Source organism: Castanea sativa, chromosome 12 (assembly GCF_040712315.1).
Source record: "Castanea sativa cultivar Marrone di Chiusa Pesio chromosome 12, ASM4071231v1".
NCBI lineage: Eukaryota > Viridiplantae > Streptophyta > Magnoliopsida > Fagales > Fagaceae > Castanea > Castanea sativa.
Genome location: NC_134024.1, coordinates 29,157,145 through 29,178,693, shown reverse-complemented (window position 1 = coordinate 29,178,693; position 21,549 = coordinate 29,157,145). Strand labels below are relative to the sequence as shown.

Below are 21,549 nucleotides of genomic sequence, written 5' to 3'. Positions count from 1 at the left end.
AATCAAATCATAAATTGTATCCATTGACAGATAAATCACAAGCGATATCCAATTTTATAATCAAGAATTAATAAACCAAGCATTCAATTAATTAAGACAAATCCTAAATCATAAGAAAAACATGATTGAACTCATATCTAGAATCTCATCTTAGGCAATTGATATGAAGCAAGAACAATTTAAATCATTAAAGAACAACTATTGTGGAAAAAATCAAATCACATAAATATTACTAATAATCCTTAACAAGGTTTCATCCTCAACCCTAATTATAAATTTAGCTACTCATAATAATTAAAATAAAACACAAGAATAAAATACTAAACATTAAACTAGACAAATAAAATAAAACTAACTGTCATGGAAGAAAACCAAAGAAGTAACCGCACTCTCTATGTTCAGCCCCCAGCCCTAGCATTAGACCTCCTTGAATTTTGCCCTAAAGAGCCTTTAAATAGGTCAAGGAATCCTATTACAAGTTGAATTCCCGTTTGGGGAAAATTCCAGATTTTTAGGCTTCATTGAACCGACAATTTTGGCCCATTTAACATCATAATTCGGACTTTTGGTAAACTAAAAAGTTGTAGCCCTTTAAGTTAACTTTCCAGATCAACTTGAATCATCTTGATTGGACATCTGAGCTGAAAGTTATGCTAAAAATACTAACTGATGTGCAGGCTGGAATCCTAATCCGAATTGAACTTGGATTTGATGCAAATTTCCTTTGATTCCCTGCTCCAATTGGACTTAAATTTAATTGAGTTGGTCTTCTTTAACTTCATCGTGGCCCTTGTAAAAGTAAAGTCCATTAGCTTTCTTCTTTGCACAAATCCACTTATTTAATTCCATTCTCATACCAAAGATAAATTCACGCAATAAGATTCAATTAAGCACAAAATTGATTATTCACCATTATTCCAAAACCAAATATAAAATGTATGAATTACCTCAAAATAAGTATGATAATGCTTTCTAACAATGATATAAATATGCAAAATTAATTTATTATCAATGCACATCAGAATGCACAACCTACTCAATCATCCACTGCTTTGACTTGTATACGGTTCTAGCTCTAGGTCAGGTTTTTTTTTTTTTTTTTTTTTTTTTTTTTTATAAATTAAAAAGAAAAGAGAGAGAGAGAGAGAGAGAGAGAGAGAGAGAGAGAGAGAACATTATACAAGTTCTTAATTTTATGATTTAATTACCTTTGGTGATCCATTTATGTGCTAGAAGCGAAAAGAGTGGAAAAGGGTCAAATGGATCAGCCAAGAAAGCTTAAATTTGAAATAGGAATTATTTTTTCCCAAAGCAAATTATACTATCAAATTAGTGTTCGAAATAGATCTGGTTGATTAGGTGCTTGTCCAACTACTTGGTAAATTTGTAACCAACTATTGGATTTTTTTGGGTAACTGCCCCATTTCTTGGAAGATCAAGCAGTAAACTAGTGTCTCTCACTCCTCTGCTTAAGCCGAATATTATATCATGACCTCCACATGTGAACTCATTTTGCTTCAATAGCTACTCAGGGACCATGGCATCAACCATAATGGCCATATGAGACTTTATTGTGACAACAAAGTAATACTCCATATCCTTGTTAATCTCATCATCATCCGCTAGCAAACTGAACATATTGTACTGGATTGCCACCTTATTTATGAAAAGATTGAAGCTAGATAAATATGAACTTCTCGTATTGCTGGCTTCTTCACTAAGCCTCTTGGCAAAGATCAATTTTGTCACCTAGATTACAAGTTTGACATTCATGCTCCAACTTGAGGAGAGGGTTGGGAGACACAATATTCAAATCAGTATTGGGATTTCACCAACTAACAAACCAAATATTTCCTTTTTTTTTTTTTTTTGTTGACTAACTTATTGAAATCAAATCAATTGGGTTTTGAGTTTGTAATGTTGGCAAACCATGACAAAAAGTAAGTCTTACTGGTTTAGAATAGTGTACTTTCAAGTCCAAGACAAAAAACTCAAGTTCGGGATGTAAAAAAAAGAGTTATAATCTGTTTTGTTCGATTGGTACTCAATAGATCGAAAGTCGCACATCAGCCAGCACAAAATCAGCAAATGTAAAAAGCCCATAACTTGACCAATTGAAGCCCAAATTGCAAGTCGTTTTTTCCTATATTTAAAGGACATTATAAGCTAACCCTAGAGAGAGTTTTCAGATTTTTTTAGAGATATTAGAGTGCATCTTGTGCAGCTTTTGTAGATCTAGGGTTTTTTACCCAAAAGCTCTCTAAAGTCTTCTACCGGTGTTATTCCTTAAAGAATCTCAAGATCTGGTGTTGTAGAAGCTGTTGCAAACAAGATCAACGTCTAAGGAGAACGAAAACCTTTGAGTGGAGTCTCAAAGTCATAAGCAGGTGAGCTTGTGTTGGTGCAAAATCCAAAGAGAGAAGGAGTTTGTGGATTCGGATCTTGCACGTGGTCGTGTCAGTAAGTTCTACATATGGTAGCAATAGGATGTTAGTGGTCTAAGTCTTATCGTAAACTTCAATTCTTTCTAGTGGATTTTATTTTTATCTTGAGAATAGTTAGGTTAAATCCTCCGTAGGTTTTTTACCGGTTTGGTTTTGTTGGGTCATTATATCGTTGTGTTATTTACTTTTCCACTGTTTTGCATGATATGATTGCTTTGTTTTAACCTAGATTTGAATAATAAACCTAAGTATTCACTTAGGTAATTAATTAAGTTAAACAATCTAGTTTACAAGGATCTAAAACCAAACAAGTGGTATTAGAGTGGGTTAGCTCTTGATTTAGGTTATTATACCTAGAGTCGATCCTTGATCCCTGTTATCGTGGATAATTTTAAGTGTCTTACTATTTTTAATTGTGATGGTTTGAATAAAAAAGACACTATTGTTTCAGTTGATCTTTTTGAGGCTTGTGAAAGGAATTTGCAGCATTTCAATCTTTCTCAGAAGATTGGTGTAATTCATCAAATACACTCTGCTTCTCATAGATTTTCACCTATAAAGTCGAAAACGCGTGCTATATGGGTGAGAAAAGATTCTCTAAGGTGAGTGTTTCTTACTTATCCCTGATTTAATTTTGTCAATTATTTGTGGACATGTTTTCTTTCTGTTTTTGGTTCTCTTATTTTTTTTAGGTTGTTTTGTTAAAAAAAAAAATCCAAAAATGTTGAAATATTTCAAAAAGACAAAAATATTTTATTTTGTGTCTTGTTTTATTTTTTTTGAGGATTACATGAGTTATAATATCTCTCTCTTGATTTAGAACATGCTTGACATTGTAAAGAAACTTGAATAGTATGTGTTCTATAAGTGCTAAGCTATTTCTGATTTTGTGTGAGTATGTACTAGTTTGTACATGTGCTCAAGAGTTATTAAGAAATTAATGTTTCTTACTTGTGTACCCTCTATAGCTTAGTTAAGCACTGTCATGCGTTGCATTTGCATTTTCAATCACTTAGCATAATATGTGCTTTTAGTTTTGGTCATAAAATTTTTTTGAAACTAAAAAGATTTTTTTTTCTTTTGTATTACACATCATGAATATGTAATTGAGGTCGGCCTATTATCTTTGCATAACATGCCTGTATACCTTGTTTAGCTTAGATAAGCTTATTTTTCTACACTTTGCTAGTTTTAGCTATGTAGTGCATGTTTTGTGTGAGTTGTTTATAGTTTTTTATCACATACTCTTGATTTTGAAGTCACATGCTCTTAATTGTATGGACTAAAAAAATCTTAAGAGAAAGGCATAAATAACCATTTGACCACTGTTTACTAGCCAATCATGAACACCTTAGTGCATTTAAAAAGTTTTTGTGCTCGAGAAAGTGTAGCACTAGAACATAAAAAAAAAAAATCATAAGGTGTTGCATTTAAAAGAGAAGAAAAAGTTGAAAAAGAAAATATGCTTAAAAAATATATGATAAGGCAAATATATATATTACATGATTGCAAGCTTGTTTTCTAGGAGATGTGAGAGTTTGTGGGAGTTATGGGATGTAACACTTTAGGTGATAGTCACTTTCAAACGTTTGTGATGGATGATGTAGATATTTGATTGATTACTATCTACATATCACCTTATATGTATCTCGTGCTCTTACTAGTTGCACACACATTACAAGTAAGTCTTTGCTAAATCTTGTACATGAGATTGTGTGTAAACTAGTGTGGCCATCCAAGATTATACCATTTGTGATGTTTGAAGACAATGGGTTTTTGAAAACATCTGAAATCATTCACATGCAATTCATTTCATGAAATCCTGTTTTGAAAAGTGTTTCTGCAAAAAAAATTTCAGGTTTTCAAAATATTCAAGTTTTCCAAGTCTCGACCAATCGAATCATATATTCGACCGATCGAAAATGTTCAAGTTTTATAGTAAAAATCTCTGTCTAATTCTATTGATTCTTGATCAATACTTGACCGATCAAAACTGAAATTTTTTCAGTTTTTAAGTTTTTGACCAATCTGTCTTTTCATGCATCATTTGTGTTTAGAATTCACATGCATCGCATTGTTTTTAGTATCCATCTTGCATTTTTGCAATCATATCTTTCATTGTTTTCACACAACACGCATACACTTTGCTCAATTGGGTACTCAACTTGATTTAAAAATTGATTGATTAATTTTTGAGTTTTGTACAGTTTAGTATATGCTATTTTTGATGCGTGAACTACTGAAAATTGAGAATAATTAAAAAAAAAAGAAGATATGATGGATAATAATGTGCAAATATTTTCTCTACTCATGTAACTGTTTATAGGTTACATAGTGTCAAGTTTGCATATTTTGAAAGAGAGAATTATTTTTTTCTTCAAGTGTATCATCAACTTATGTGTGTTTTTAGTTATTCCCACATCCTAAATTTTTCCCAAAACATGTCTTGTTTTCCTATTTTTATAGGGGGAGAAAGATGTTTTTAAAACCTATGTCGACCATAGGGGGAATTGTTTCCTTGATTCCCTATTTCCTCTTATCCTTTGTTGCGTATGTTTTCTGTTTACTCTTTGATTTGGTTGTCTTTGTCAATACGTGACAAAAAGGGGGAGAAATAGATGAAATTTGGAAAATGTTTTTAAAATGTTTTGTTTAGGGGGAGATGAAATTGTTTTTGAAAGGGGAGACAAGAAAAGTTTTTGATGTTTCTAACTTAGGGGGAGAGTTAGTTTACTTTTATTTTTATATTGTGTTTCATATTGTTTATATGTCTTTCTTTCCACACATTCGTTGTTGTGTTATTTTGAGTGTTTTAGGAAAGATAGGTATATTTTGATCAAGATCTTCTGTCTCTTCTTGCAACTTCTACGTTAGGAGTCTTAGATTGGGATTTGTGATGTATTTGGGCATTTTATTGTATATGGGCATTATGTTGTATGTGTGTTTTGTCACGGATTGTCAAATGGGGAGATTGTTAAGTTTTGAGTTTGTAATGTTGGTAAACCACAAAAAAAAGTAAGTCTCATTGGTTTAGAATAGTGTACTTTCCAGTCCAAGACAAAAAAAATCAAGTTCGGGATGAAAAAAAAAAGAGTTACAATCTATTTCTTTCAATTAGTACTCGATCGATTGAAAGTCGCATATCAGCAAAAAATCAATAAATGTAAAAAACTCATAACTTGACAATTTGAAGCCCAAATCACAAGCTATTTTTTCCAGTATTTAATGGACATTATAAGCTAACTCTAGAAAAGGTTTTCAAAGTTTTTCGAGAGATTAGAGTGCATCTTGTGCCTATTTTGTAGATCTAGGGTTTTGTATTGAAAAGCTCTCTAAAGTCTTCTATCAGTATTATTCCTTGAAGAATCTCAAGATTCAGTATTGTAGAAGTTGCTGCATACAAGATCAATATTTAAGGAGATCCAAAACCTTTGAGTGGAGTCTCAAAGTCACAAGCAAGTGAGTTTGTGTTGGAGCAAAGTCCAAAGAGAGAAGGAGTCCGTGGATTCGGAGTTTGCACGTGGTCGTGTCAGTAAGTTCTACATGTTATAGCAATAGGATGTTATTGTTCGAAGTCTTATTGTAAACTTCAATTCTTTCTAGTGGATTTACTTTTTACCTTGAGGATAGCTAGGCTAAATCCTCCCTAAGTTTTTTACCAGTTTGGTTTTCCTAGGTCATCATATCGTTGAGTTATTTACTTTTCCGTTGTTTTGCATGATATGATTGTTTTGTTTTAACCTAGATTTGAAAAATAAATCTAAATATTCACTCGCTTAATTATTAGGTTAAACAATCTAGTTTACCCCTAAAACCTAACAAAATCTCTAAAATTTCTCCTGTTAGGTTCTAAGACTTTAGGAACTAATGTATTAGAACTTCACTTTGTATATGTTGACAAACCATAATTAAAACATTAGTCTAGGTTTAGACTTGCTTAAAGATTGGTTTTATGTAATGTTTAAATCAAGTAATTGCAAGAATTTAATGGTCAAATTCTGCAAGGCTCGATCGATCAAAAATTAGACTCGATCGATTGAATCTCACAGAATGAGAGAATTCTGCAATATTATGAAACTAGCCCAAGCCCATATGACGTGTAGGGTTAAGTTTTTTACTTCAAGTATAAAAGGAAAAACCTTAGCTATGTTTTAGAAGTCTTTTATGAGTTGTGTGTTGAATCTTTTGTGAGATCCAGAGGTGTTTACCTTCATACACACACATTGAGTTATCAAGATCGTGATTCACATCAAGAACTTGATAGTTGTTTTAGTTGCTGCATAAAGAACTTCATAGAAGATCTTAAACCTTTGAGTGGAGTCTCAAAGTCACAAGTAGGTGAACTTATGGTTGCTGCAAATTAAGGAAAGAAGTAGTCTGTGAACTCGCAGCTATTACGTGGTCGTGGTAGTAAGTTTTCTACACGAGGTAGCAATAGGATGTTAGTAGTTTAAGGCTTATTGTACAAACTTCAATTCTTTCATAGTAGATCTGTTTTCACCTTGAGGATAGTTAGGTTAAATCCTCCCTAGGTTTTTTACCGATTACATTTTCCTGGGTCATCAGATCTTTGTGTTCTTTAGTTTCCACATTTTTTTTTGTTCTACGCATATTTGTTTAACCTAGATTTCATTAACAAACTTGTTAATCAACTTGGCTTAATATTAGGTTAAACATATTGTGTTAAGGGGTTTAAAACTTAACATCTCCCATTTTCTCTCCTCATTCTCCTATATCACGAGACTTAAGTTCATCAATGATTTATCATGAGACTAAATAGCTATTATGAAAAGTCGAATTTCATTAAAGGCAAACTAAAAGGTTCAATATAAACTTACAATTGAACAATGGAAACTACAATAGGTGGTTCGAAATTACATATGATTTCCATAGGAGGAAAGCCTTAGATGAACTCAAAGAAAGTTCGAGTCACATTTAACTTGGAGCTCCCTACCACTAACGATATACCTTGGCTTGGCTGTTGTTGCATTTGATCTATAAAAAACCCCTTCACTCTGGTAGTGGGATATCAGCCAAATCCTCTCTGTAAGGAATGTGATTGAACTCGCCCACCTCAGAAGAATGGCCTAATCCGTGTTCCATGTTGTTTTGGGTTACTGGGTGGTCATGCTTTACAGGCTCAACAAATGTTACAACAGTGTCTTTTCGAATGGTAAGATAGATGATTGCTAAGATGTAGACGAGCATTAAGGGAAACACTATGAGCCCAACGAACACATTTGCAACCTTTGGTAAATTGTTGTGAATTAGCCAACCCACAAAGCCTGTGCTCAGGTAGTAGATGTTGATTCCAATGATTCCTATGCCTAGGATCCACGAGATCACAATAACCTACAAGCATAATCATCTGATGCTTAGTTAATAAAAGGATGTTTGCCTTACTCTTTCTTTCTTCTTGTCTGTGTGTGTAATAGAAACAAGAATGTGGTTTTTTTATTTTTTATTTTTATTATGCTTTGCTTGCTTTGGCCATCTAATTCATACCTTTAAACTTTTTTCATTTTTTGAACTAGTTTTCAACTGATAACGTCCACTCCTGATAATAGCTCTTTATCATTAGACCAAAGCACCAATTGGTTTTTGGTGTAGGGGGATTGAACCTTAGATCTCTTATTCAACCATCAGAAACATACCTTTCAACTTAAATATGGTTACCTAGGTGTTATAAATTATGTTTTTTAATTAAATTCAATCATGTGACTGCATTAATTAATATGCCATGTAATTTAATTTAATTTTCATTAAAAGAAATTCATTATATTTATGCTATACTGAGCAATGTAGTTATATGATTGAGTTTAATTGATGAATCTAAGATAAAGTATCTAAAAGACTATATCTAAAGGACAAAACTTAGGTACAATACCTTAGATGCTGTTTCTTATGTTCTTTTCTTTAGATTCAGTTATGTGGCTACTTAGCTAAAAAATATACTTCCATCTCATGAGAAAAAATTCACATGACAGAATCCTAAAAGGGGAACTTAAGGAACAACACTTAAATACTGTACCTAAGTTTTGCTCATATCGAAATCTTATACACATGAATTGCATTTATGGGCATTACAAATTCAGCCTATCACCTTAAGACTTCGCTGCTTCTAAAAAAAAGGGTACAAAAATAACTTACATATATTGAATTCTTGTGTGGTCCCATCTTGGTGGCACTGCTACTGAATTTAAGGAGGGGGATTAGAGCAAATGGAAGCTCAAATGAAAGTATCATCTGCAAAGCAAAACCCATTAAATTTTTATCCTATGTTTGAATATAGGTATAATCCTTAATTTAAAAAAAAAAAAAAAAAAAAAAGGACTTAGTTGATAATTCACAAGTTACAAACCGATGCGATGATGATTAGTCGGGCTGCACCATTAGATCCTCCAATAATGGAAACAATAAGACTAGGTGTAATGGCAATGCACCTTGTCATCAGGTTTCTAATCCATTTTTTCATCTTAAGATCCAAGAAACCCTATAAAAGCCACACCATCCTTAAATTAATTAAAATTTAATCCCAATTAATTAATGTAGCTTCACATGATATAAACATATATGTATGTGTGTGCATGTTATATATTTAATTTTCAAGACCTGCATGATGAATTGCCCTGCATAAGTGCCTGTGATGGTGGAGCTTTGCCCTGAGACTAGTAATGCAATGGCATAAATGGTTGAGCTTGACCGACCCAATACATTCTACACACATAAATCAATAAAATAATAAAAAATAAAAAAATATTTTAGACCTTGTGCATAAACATTCTAATTGCATCCAAATCGATAGACTATCATTTGTTCCAAAAGTTAAAATTTTAAAAAAGAATTGTTGAAGTTAATTATTTAACCATTATTCTAACGTAAAATAATTTCATATATATACAATTGAACCTTGAGAAGGAAAGAGGCTGAGTTGAGGTTAAGATCATTGCATTGATTTGCAGTCTCATTTGATATGTTATTGGCTGAGCAAACGGTGCCCGATACAGAGACAATTGCAACATTGATTAGAAATGCAACAAACAATGCAAATCCGCTCTCTATTAGGAAATATCGACATGCATCCTGTGATATAACACGACAAGGCAGACATAAGCATTTTGACACATTAGCAAAAAGCAATTGTTTTGGAAAATAAAGAAAGCACTTATCTCTCCTATGCAATTTAATAAATTAAACTAGTTTTACCATCTATGATTATGATAATTACTGGAGTCTAAAACTCACTTGTATATAATTTGTTCTTTGATTAAATTATGATTTACATCTTCTAATTTTTCTAAAATTCAATTCAATCTTGTTACTTTTGAAATATTCATTGTAGCCTTTCCATATAATTCCATCAAATAGTGTTTTTAGATGTCTTAAAAACGATGTCATTTTAGAAATTAAAAAAAAAAATACCAGAATTACATTGTTTTGGGACACGTAGTTGGCAACCATCCCAACGAAAAGGACTACATTGAAATCGAATGGATATTATAGGAGTGAATTGAATAAATCAAAAGTTATAATACTAAATTAAATTTTGAATAAGATTAAAAGGGGCAATATGTAAGCACTACATTCTTACATTGATGCCATGGACAGAATTTGGTATTTTTCTGGATAGCACAAGAGCCGAGTGGAGAAAGAGATTATGCCTATTGATCAAAAGAAATGGAATGCACAATATGGTATAACACAAATTAACGATTAGAAGGAAGAAAATAAATAGTTATGAAATAATGAAGGAAATTTAATGAAGCAGTAAATTACATACGGCATGACAAGGGCACCCAAAAGTGCTATGGCATCCCCGGTGCCTCCTTGGCCACTGAGCTTGGGTATAAACATTCCCTTTAGCACAGCAACTGCTGGAGGCTTTACATAACCCATTTCTCCAAAGAAACATGCAGCCATTACGAAGACCAGTATTGTTATCAGCAATTCGAGCTTCCTAACCTGCCAACCAAAAATGTTTTTACAAGAATTATAACTACAGTGGAAAACGGGAAAGAACATGAAATTCAATTTTTTGAACTCCAAGAAGTAGCACACTATGGTTGAGAGACCATAACTCTTTGCAAATAAAAATCTTCTATTCCACTCAATGGCAACTCAAGGCCCTAATTTAGTAATGTTGAGATTTAGACCCCTTAACACAGTATGTTAACCTAATATTATTCGAAGTTGATTAACAAGTTTGTTAAAAAACACTAGGTTGAATCACAATATGTAAAACAAATATGATGCCAAATATAAAGAACACAAAGATCTGATGACCCAGGAAAACCAAACCGGTAAAAAACCTGGGGAGGATTTAACCTAGCTATCCTCAAGGTAAAACAGATCCACTATGAAAGAATTGAAGTTTATACAATAAGACTTAGACCACTAACATCCTAGAGCTACCTCGAGTAGAAAACTTACTACCATGACCACGTGACAGCTCCGAGTCCACAGACTACTTCTTTCTTTGATCCACTGCAACCACAAGTTCTCCTACTTGTGAATCTTGATGTTCTTGAATGTTCTTTGTGTAGCAACTGAAACGATCACCAAGCTCTTGACATCAAACACGATCTTGATAACCCTAAGTGTGTATAAAGGTAAACACCATTAGATCTCACAAGAGATTCAAATAAACAACATATCCAAAAGGCTAAAAACGTAGTTAGGGTTTTTCTTTTTATATGAGACTTAAAACATAAAACCCTACACGCTAAACGGGCTTTGACTGAATTGGAAATTCTGCAGAAAAAAACAAGCTGCACGAATCTTAATTGATCAAGTCTAATTTTCGATTGATCGAGCCTTGTAGAATGTGACCAATAATTTCTTCTCAGTTTGAAACCTATCACTATCAAAAGCTGGGATAAAGGGGGTGGAGGTTTTCTTGTTGGCCCTAGTTTTCCTAACCATTGCACTAAGAGAGTAGACAAAAAGGAAAAAAAAAAAAAAAACATAAGGGCAGACTGCATTAGACAAGGTTGGAGCACAAAAACTCAACAAATAACAATCTATATGATGCATGTAAGGAATGCACATATGATGCATGCTCTAATGCATTAAAATTTGTTCAATTTAACTTGATAACACATCAATTGACTTGAACCCAAAGGTTTAGAGCGAAAACCCCAAAGGTTCGAATAAACTCTCTAATCAAAGCAGCTGGAGGAGGATGCTCTACCTCTAAGAGTGCTAACCAGCCCCTACGCTCAAAGTTCCTACATATCTCCGGATCTAACTCATCAAGGACAACCTTACGTTCAGCCCAGATTGACTTGAAAATGTTTAGCTTTTCATGGGTCTCTTGGTTCTTCTCAGTTTGAAACCTATCACTATTAAAAGTTGGGATAGAGGGGGTGGAGGTTTTCTTGTTGGCCCTAGTTTTCCTAACCATTGCACTAAGAGAGTAGACAAAAAGGGGGAAAAAACACACACACACACACAAGGGCAGACTGCATTAGACAAGGTTAAAGCACAGAAAACCCAACAAATAATAATCTATATGATGCATGTAAGGAATGCACATATGATGCATGCTTTAATGCATTAAAATTTGTTCAATTTAACTTCATAACACATCAATTGACCTAAACCCAAAGGTTTAGAGCAAAAAGCCCAAATTTTGAAAAAATCATTTTAAAAAAGAACAACAAATTGATCAATTTATCATTACACTAGTTATATAACATCATATAATGACATAATTAACCAATAACACAAGTCAATTTCATCAATTTTAGCCCAATTAAACAAAATCCCCAATTTCTTAAAGTTTCAAGCCTTAGAAATTCCAATTTTTCCCAAATCACAAAATTAAATCAAATTAAACCATGGGAATCAAGTGTAGATCATCTAGGAACAAAAATCCATTGAACAAATTTGATTAAAAACACAAAAATCCCAAATCTCTTATGTTTGAAAATCCCAATGAAAATGCATGAAAATTGTGATTTTAATGAAAAAGAAGGGGTAAAAAGGTCTTACCTACACTTGGAGACAAAATTACTTGAGAAAATTTAGGAAGAAAATGACAAAATATGTTTGGATCAGATCAGTCAAGGAGGAACAATGAAAGAAACTTTTGAAAAAGTCTGAAAAGTGTGATGAGCAAGAGAAAAGTCACCTTTTAAAAAACCTTCTGACCGAAATTCGATCAGTTGAAAATAAGCCTCGATCGATCCAAAAACATATTTGATCGATCTAGCATCAATCGAGCAGCGATCGAGCCAGGCAAATTCAAACCTAATTTTTTATCGCATTTTCCATCGGTCGAAAGGCAGATTTAGTTGGTCGAAAATCTTGAAAAATCAAATTTTTGAAAAAACAAGACATTTTAATGTAGAAATTTCTCAAAACTCAATATTTCATGAATGGAATGCATGAGAATGAGATAAAAAGATTTTCAAAAAGAGTTGATTTTAACCCAGATCTTCCACAAGCAAAATTTTCACACATTTTGTCCTTAAAACTCAAACATCAAACACATTTTGCATTAACATCAAGGAACATATAATCTTGGATGGCCAAAACACATTCACACATAATATCACGTACTAAGTTTAACAAGAATAACTTGTGTAGTGTGTGCAACTAGCAAAAGCATGAGATACATGTAAGGTGATAAGTAAATAGTAATCAATCACATTTTCTATAGAATTCATTACATGAATTTGAAAGAGACTATCACCTAAAGAGTTACATCATATAATTCCCACATTTCCTAGAAAACAAGCTTGCAATCATGGAAGTTTTTTTTGTTGCCTCAGAATTTACACACCAATTTTATTTCATTGTTAAATTGATATTTAAGCCAGATAATGTACATACCAATTTTATTTTATTTGAATTCATTATAACCGAGGCTACACCTTATGTTCTTTTTATGGATGTGCTAGACTTTCTCAAGCCAAAAATCTTATGATATGCACTAAGGTGTTCATGATTGGCTAGTAAACAGTTGTGAGATAGTTACTTATGTCTTTCTCTTAGGATTTTTGAGTCCTTACAATCAGAAGCATGTGACTTCAAATATAAGATCATGTGATCAAAAACTATGAACAATTCCCACACAACATGCACTACATAGCCAAAACTAGCAAAGTACAGTAAAATTAAGCTTATCCACGCAAAACAAGGTACACAAGCATGTTATATAAAAATACTATGGCCAACCTTGATTACAAAATCCAAGATATACAAAGCAAAACACATTTTTCGCTTTTCTTTTTCCTTTTTTTTATTTTTTATTTTTAAAAAAAATAACCTAACATGAAATGCATGAATATAATGCAATGCAATTCCTATAGGAAAAAAGGAAAACAAAACATCAAAAGAAAAAAAAATGGACACAAGAAATTAAGAGATGAGGCACAAGGACCATGTCAGAATGACTCAATTAGATTGAGCATTTTGCATCCAAAAATTTTTAGATGCAACTCTAGCATTGGAGTTATTATTCACATGAGAATTCTAAGCAACTCTAGGATTGGTATAAAGGTTCAAAGCCTTTACCAGTTCACCAATAAGTACCATACGATCTTGTGCTTGAGGCATTGGTACTTTTGGCTTATTTTCTCGCTTGGCAGCTTGCAACTTGCAACTTGAAACAATTTGGACGAATATATCCAATCTTTCCATAAAAATGACCAACCCACACTGGTTTATCATGCAACTTATTCGTAGGTAGATTGGGATTCTTAGGCTTGGTCTCTTTAAGATCAACTCTAATCTTCCTAGGTGGTGGTGTAACTTCTATTGGTTTGACACTTTCACTCTTGGGAGGCTCAGAAGAAGGAACAAAATTTGTGGAATGAGTTTCAAACATTGAGATGCTTTCTACAAAACCTATACCAGTTTTTTCTAAAGGAGACTTCTGAACACTCAACATGTGATCAAGTTTGGAACTAGCAGGCTTATTAGTTTGTTCTCTAGCAACAGATAATTCTAGTTTCAATTTCTTAATCTTTTCAATCAACATCATGTTCACGGTCTTCACTTTATCAATTAAAATGCTAGCATCAAGGAATTTCAATAGCAAATATTTCTTATCAAGTTCCAGAGAAGCAATTTTCTTTAAACCTTTATCAACATTCATTGCATCTTTTGCAGCAACTTTGCATAGCTTATTGTAAGCTTCTTGCAAATCAGCACATTCAAAGAGTTCCCCATCAGAAGGGTTCTTTTCAACCACAACACTTTCATCAACTACAGTTGTAGCTGTGAAAGCAATGAACTTTCATCAACTACAGCTGTAGCTGTGAAAGCAATGAAGATTCGTGATCAGAAACTTCATCATCACTAAGGGTTACAATCATAGCCTCACCCTTTAATCTTAAGAATGTAGGACATTCTGATTTCACATGACCATATTCTTGACAACCAAAGCATTGTTGTCCCAAAGAATTATTAAAGGGTTGACCTACTCCCTCTTTAGATTTATCAGTATTGTTCACCTTAGTGGGTTCATTCCTCTTAAATTCCTAGGGTCAGCATTGCTTTTACTTCTTGCCCTTCTGTTGTTATTCCTAAGAAAGTTTCTAAAGTTTTTGGCAAGATATGCAATCTCTATAGAATAGAGTTTATCATCAAATCCATTACCATCAATATCATCAACTGACTTGAGAGCCATTAATTTGGATTTATTTGTCTTGGGTAGGTCTAACTCATAGGACTAGAGAGATCCTACAAGTTCATCAACAGGGATGGCATCCACATCCTTGCTTTCAGTAATGATAGTCACTTTGGGTCTAAAGTCCTTAGTCAAGGATCTAAGGATCTTCCCAACAATCTTAGGTTGATCATAAATTTCACCCAAATTATGAGCAGAGTTAACAATGCCATTTAGTTTAGCATAGAATTCATCAAAACATTAAAGATTCTCTTGAATTCCTCAATAGAAATAGCATTAAAAATAGCATTCATTGCTTTGCTATTAAAAGCGACTACTTCTTTCTAAAATGTTGACCACTTGCTTACAAAAGTAGCCGGTTTCTCCCATCCGTATTCAACGGAATTCCAAACTCTCTCATCAATGGATTTCAGGAATGCTTTTATCCTTACTTTCTAGTAGACATAGTTGTTCCCATCAAAGTGTGGTGGGATCACAAGAGAGTGACCGTGTTCCTTGACAGCAGGGGTCAAGGATCAACTCTTAGATCAAAAGATCTAAACACTAGAGCTAACCTGCTCTAATACCACTCATTGAGATTTAGACCCCTTAACACAGTATGATTAACCTAATATTATTCCAAGTTGATTAACAAGTTTGTTTAAAAGCACTAGGTTGAATCATAATATGTAAAACAAATATAATGAAGAAATATAAAGAACACAAAGATCTGATGACCTAGGAAAACCAAACCGGTAAAAAACCTGGGGAGGATGTAACCTAGCTATCCTCAAGATAAAACAAATCTACTATGAAAGAGTTAAAGTTTATACAATAAGACTTAGACCACTAACATCCTATGGCTACCTCGAGTAGAAAACTTACTACTACGACCACGTGACAGCTCCGAGTCCACAGACTACTTCTTTCTTTGATCCACTGCAACCACAAGTTCTCCTACTTATGAATCTTGATCTTCTTGAATGTTCTTTGTGCAGCAATTGAAACAATCACCAAGCTCTTGACATCAATCACGATCTTGATAACCCTAAGTGTGTATGAAGGTAAACACCTCTAGATTTCACAAGAGATTCAAACACACAGTATATCAAAAGCCTAAAAACGTAGCTAAGGTTTTTCTTTTTATATGAGACATAAAACATAAAACCCTACACGTCAAACGAGCTTAGACTGAGTTGGAAATTTTGCAGAAAAAAAAAACTGCACAAATCTCGATCGATCGAGTTTAATTTTCGATCAATTGAGCCTTGCAAAATGTGACCAATAATTTCTGCAATCACTCAATTCCAACTTTACAACAAAACATACTTTGAGCAAGCCTAAACCTAGACTCTATGTTTTGATCATGGTTTGCCAGCACAATACAAAAATACACATTGAAGTTCTAATACATTAGTCCCTAAGGTCTTAGAACCTAACAAGTAATGATTTTATTCCTTTATAAAAAAATGCCCCATCCCATTATATATATATAAAGCCCAAAATTATAATGTAATGTTAGGATATTGCAAATTTTATTACTTAAAGCTTACAAATTGATGTGTCACTAATTATAAATAATAAAAAGAAAATCATTCATTTATTAGGTGGTTAACACTCATCAATCAAATTTATTATTACATGAATTTGTGTATTGTACGTGGTATTTTTAAGGCTTTAAGGCTTTAATTTATTATCAATCAAAATTCATTTATTACACTAGTAATGTTTTAAGGCTTTAATTTTTGTAAGCTAATATCCTATATGATAGATTGCCAACATCATCCACCCAATCTCTCATATGGCCACACATCAAATAATTGCAATCTTACTGTTAACACCAAAATCAAAATTTATTATGATGCATCACTTTATCTATGATAAAGTAAATCTCATCTTTTAAAAAGTTATGTTTTTATTTTTATTTAACATTTTATACTTCAAAAATGCATTGCCTTATCTAAGATAAATTATCCCAATTATATCAAGTCAACTTTGATTCTTATTGTTTTACTTTATATTTCACCAAGTGTATATGTCATTTGGTTGATTTTTTTTTTTTTTCTTGAGTGTGTGTGCAAAATTCTCCTTCTCCCAATGTGAGAGTTCCACATATCTCAAATACTCATGTAATAGATTATGCATGTAAGAGATTATGCATATATCTGCTTGAAGTCAGGTGATGTAAGCATCTCTATTTTTTTTTTTTTTTTTTGAGAGAGTTTTAACCTATGACGTCCGCTTCTGATAATTGCTCTTTATTATCAGACTAAGACACCAATAAGTTTTTGGTGTAAGTGGAGATTGAACCCCAGATCTCTTATACAACCATCAGAGACTTTACCAGCTGAGCTAACTGGAACCCACGATCTAAGCATCTATTTATTTCTCATAATTATAAAAATTTGGTTTGCCAAAAACAAAGAAAAGAATATACTAAGATTTGTATTCTAACGTGTCACAAAATAAGAAATCGTTTTCAACAGATCAATTATCGTTCTTATTTACTTGTTTGTCTTTGATAGCAAGAATCACGGAGCAGCAAATTCTAAAGACACAGGGCATTATCCACGCAATATATATTAAAGAAACAAACCAAATACTTAAACAATGATTCAATCCTCCACACAAAATGGGAAAAAAAAATAAAGTAAAAACTAAAGTCAAACAAACAGTAAAAATGCATGCATTATTGATTACTAACACACAACTTGGTAAATAAAGGAACTTGATTCGAGTCAAATAACGTGAATTCTTTTGACTAGTATTCGATAGCAACAGAGGGTATACTATCACTAGATTAAAAAACAATATCACTGTGAAGGGATTCAAAATTTTAGAGGACTCAGTATGCATCAATGATTAAATGTTTAAAGGATAAGAATTGGGTCTAGCGTATGTATGCAGGAAAATCATTGTGATATGGACACGTGATACGTATTTATATACGTTTAGAGCATTCACATCAGTATGTATAAAATTTTTTTCATTTTGCACATCTAAAACCTACTTTTTTAATTTTACACACTTATTTTTACAAAACAGTCACATCAGTTTGTTTATTATACACATTTATTCAAATAAAATATTCATTTTTTTAACACTGTGAACAGTAATCATGAGAGTTAGGTGAGAAAGGAAATGAAAAAAAAGAGAGTGAGGAGAGAGTAAATAAAAAAATTATTTATACGGTGAACAGTAACCGTGTATATATGCACGGTTATTGTTCATTTATAAGACCATGGTGTATATTTAGATATTTTTACAACGAATGATGTGGAGGTTTTTAGGTTAAAATATAAAAAATTGAATACTTTTTATATTTTAGAAGATTATCCACAAGCTAGTATGGATGCTCCTATATCTCCGAAAGTCCAATGTACAGAAACACTGGATTCAAGCGTATTTCCTGTTAAATGAGGGTACCAAAAACCATCTACCGAGTCAATAGTCCACCTACCATCTCCATTGTATTTGTGTTTAAAGAAACTGTACTACTTGCAAACTATGTAATAACACGTCACTATATATGTCACAAAAAGTACGAAGTTTCTTTTTTTTCTTTTTAAAATTATTCGGGTCGGTGAGGTAAGTAGATTTTATTTTTTTTTATTTGCTGAATACCGTAAGTAGATAGTTCATAGTTGAGAAAAAAAAAATATCATACACATTTCTTAAAAGATTAAAGGGCAAAACAAAAAAACGTACGTAGTAGTTGATAGTTGGCCATAAAAATATTAGATAACTAAAAATAAAATAATAATTAACGGCTAGCCAAAAAACGTACGTAGATAATTGATAGTGGGCATAAATATCACACAAAGTACGTGGATATATAGTTGAGCATAAAAATTAAACACCCAATTAAATTTCTTAGTAAATAATTAATGGAGCATAAAATTTTAAATAGGTAATAAAATAAATTACCCCGTATCTCTGTAGTCCTAGAAGTAAGAGAGTGCTTAAACCAGTGATGAGAACTCCAGTCCAAATCGGAATGTGGAACAATATATTTAGTGCCAAGGCTGTTCCAATCACTACCACAAATTGGAAAAATTGAAAAATTTTATTCTTCCTTAATTTGAATATGATCAAGGAGTAACGAAGGGATAACTCAAAAATGATAAGGCTATTGTATGCATCAATATAATATGGTAATGATATCATTTGTCTTTGTAAGTCAATTTTATTGTTTTACCTTCGGGTATATCAGCAGCTATGACGGCAACCTCTGCTAGCAACCATAGGCAATACTTCACATATTTTGGGTACTCAGCCTTACATAATTCTGAAAGGTGTTTGCCTGTGGCAATACGTAAACAAATGCTTATATTGATTAGCTACTACAAGAAGAATCATCCAAAAAAAAAAAAAACGTTACTACTAAAGAAAAAGAAAAGTCAGCAGTACAAAAAAGGAAAGAATAACAGAGCAACAAATAAGTTTCTAGATTTGTTGCTATGTTATTCTTTACTTTTGTGTACTGCTGACTTTTCTTCTTCTTTATCTACAAAGAAGAAAAAAATTGAGGCAGAAACTATATTAACTTCTATATTTTGGCCTAGAATTTGTTTGCTCTGCATCTTACCGGTGCTTACACCAAGATTTGCAGCCAGCGATTGAATTATGAGCGCAAAGATCAACCCAATAAGTATCACCCACAGTAGCTGAAAATAGCAAATAGCACAACCATGCTTAATATTTCTCTTGTAAACTAATTTCGAATTATTTGGGCCATTCATGTTTGATTCAGTTTCTCCACACAAAAAAAAAAAAAAAAAAAAAAAAAAATTTGTTTGATTGAGTATATTTTAGGTCCTTAAGTTTTGGGTTATTTACATTTTGATCATTTACGTTTCAAAATTTTTATTTTGATCATTTATGTTTGATTCAGCTTTTTACGTGGCTCTTTTCTTTTCAAAATTTTCATTAAAAAAAAAAAAAAAAAAAAAAAAAAAACTTAAGAGGCCAATATGAAAATTGAATCCAATATGAATAGTCAAAGTGAAATTTAAAACTAAAACAGACAAAATGAAAATAACTACAAGCTGTGAGAGTCAAAAGTGTACTTTGTTCTCTAAAAGAAAATGAATACTCTTTATTAACTTTTCATTGCAACAAAACTTTGCATTTTGATAAGGGAAATGTTAACTAATATCCTTAAACTTATTAGGACATTGGTTTATGGGTTATTTTAAAAAACATTTTATTAAAAGAATGATAAAACAATAAATATTGTTAGCGGATTTTTATATTATAGTTTATTAACAATTATTCTATGAACATCCGTTAACATGACATTTTTATAATTAAAACTTCTATAACGAGTAAAAGTAATCTCTTAGGAAATGTTTCAAAATAAACCTATAATATATCTACACTTTTGTTAAAGGCCGACTTTCTCTCCATAATTTTTTGTGAAATAGCTAGTTCCATCTTTTTTTCTATTTGATTTACCTCAAATTTGTGATTTGCTCCAGCCTGCAGATCAGTTTCCACTGCAACATGGTAAAAATGATATTACTTTGTCAAACACACGCGCACACAAACACATAGAAACAGAGGGAGAGACAAAAAAAGACTCACAATTGCCTGGGTCAAGATAAGCTAAGGAGACAAGGAATCCAGGGCCTACATATGGTAAGAACTTTCTCCACCTAGGTTTCTAGAACATCAATCATATATACTCAAATGTTGATTCTAACAAGATAATCTATCCAAACATATAGAACAAAGAAATTTAAAGATAGAAAATGCATAGCTAAGAAAGATAGAAGAGGGTTATATGAGAAGAACCTTAGAGTCCTCATCATGATGATCAAACTGTTTATGATCAGGACTATCAGTGATATTGGGAGGTGGGGTTCCCTCTAGATTAAGGGCAGCTGTACGGTTGCTCCCTCCAACCCATGACGATGATGACGGTACAACATCACTTACTTGCTGCTGTTGTTCTTGGCTTCTCATTCTTTATCTCTCTCTCTCTCTCTCTCTCTCTCTCTCTCGACTTTGATTACCTACTGCATGTGAAAGTTTCAAATGGAGCTCCTTTATTTATAGTGCAATGTGGCAGGAACCAAGCAATACGTTTGGTAATTAAGGACAGCATAGCAGTCACTCTATACTAACTCCAAATTGTCTCCATCCATCCTCATCGCCAAAGATGGACATGTCACTTTCTTCTTTCTTCTTCTTTTCTTTTTTTTTTTTTTTTTTCATTCTTGGTAGAGAAATAAAATTTTCACTTCCTTTAGTCTTGAAGAGGTCTACTATTTAAGAATAAACGAAAAAAAAAAGAAAGAAGATATTCTAAGAATGATGTTTGAATGTTTCCACTCCTTGGCTAATATGTTCCTCTTTTGCCTTCTATATTTGTAAGAACTCTCTTTGACTTTTCTTTTCTTTTTGGCAAAGAAATACCTAACCCTGTATCATACATTTGTTCAAGACTAATGAACACGTATATTAGCCCTTTTTTTTCATTACATG

At 32.5% G+C, this 21,549-nt stretch overlaps 1 protein-coding gene across 2 annotated transcripts; it reads right to left on the bottom strand.

Annotated features, from left to right (window-relative positions):
* Positions 1-266: 266 nt before the first annotated feature.
* On the bottom strand, positions 267-21,043 carry LOC142619973 (metal transporter Nramp6.2-like). 2 transcript variants are annotated; one of them, XM_075793390.1, is made up of 13 exons: positions 20,857-21,043; positions 20,647-20,725; positions 20,518-20,558; positions 19,649-19,727; positions 19,259-19,363; positions 18,988-19,097; positions 10,225-10,406; positions 10,036-10,105; positions 9,354-9,527; positions 9,057-9,161; positions 8,806-8,937; positions 8,595-8,690; positions 267-789 (listed from the first exon to the last, which is right to left on the bottom strand). In XM_075793390.1, exons 1-13 carry the CDS (start codon positions 21,025-21,027, stop codon positions 754-756), a joined length of 1,380 nt encoding a protein of 459 aa, XP_075649505.1. In that variant the 5' UTR covers positions 21,028-21,043; the 3' UTR covers positions 267-753. The 2 variants fall into 2 exon arrangements, with proteins under 2 accessions (XP_075649505.1, XP_075649504.1); XM_075793389.1 differs by lacking the exon at positions 267-789 and adding an exon at positions 7,157-7,796.
* Between the last annotated feature and the right edge of the window lie 506 nt (positions 21,044-21,549).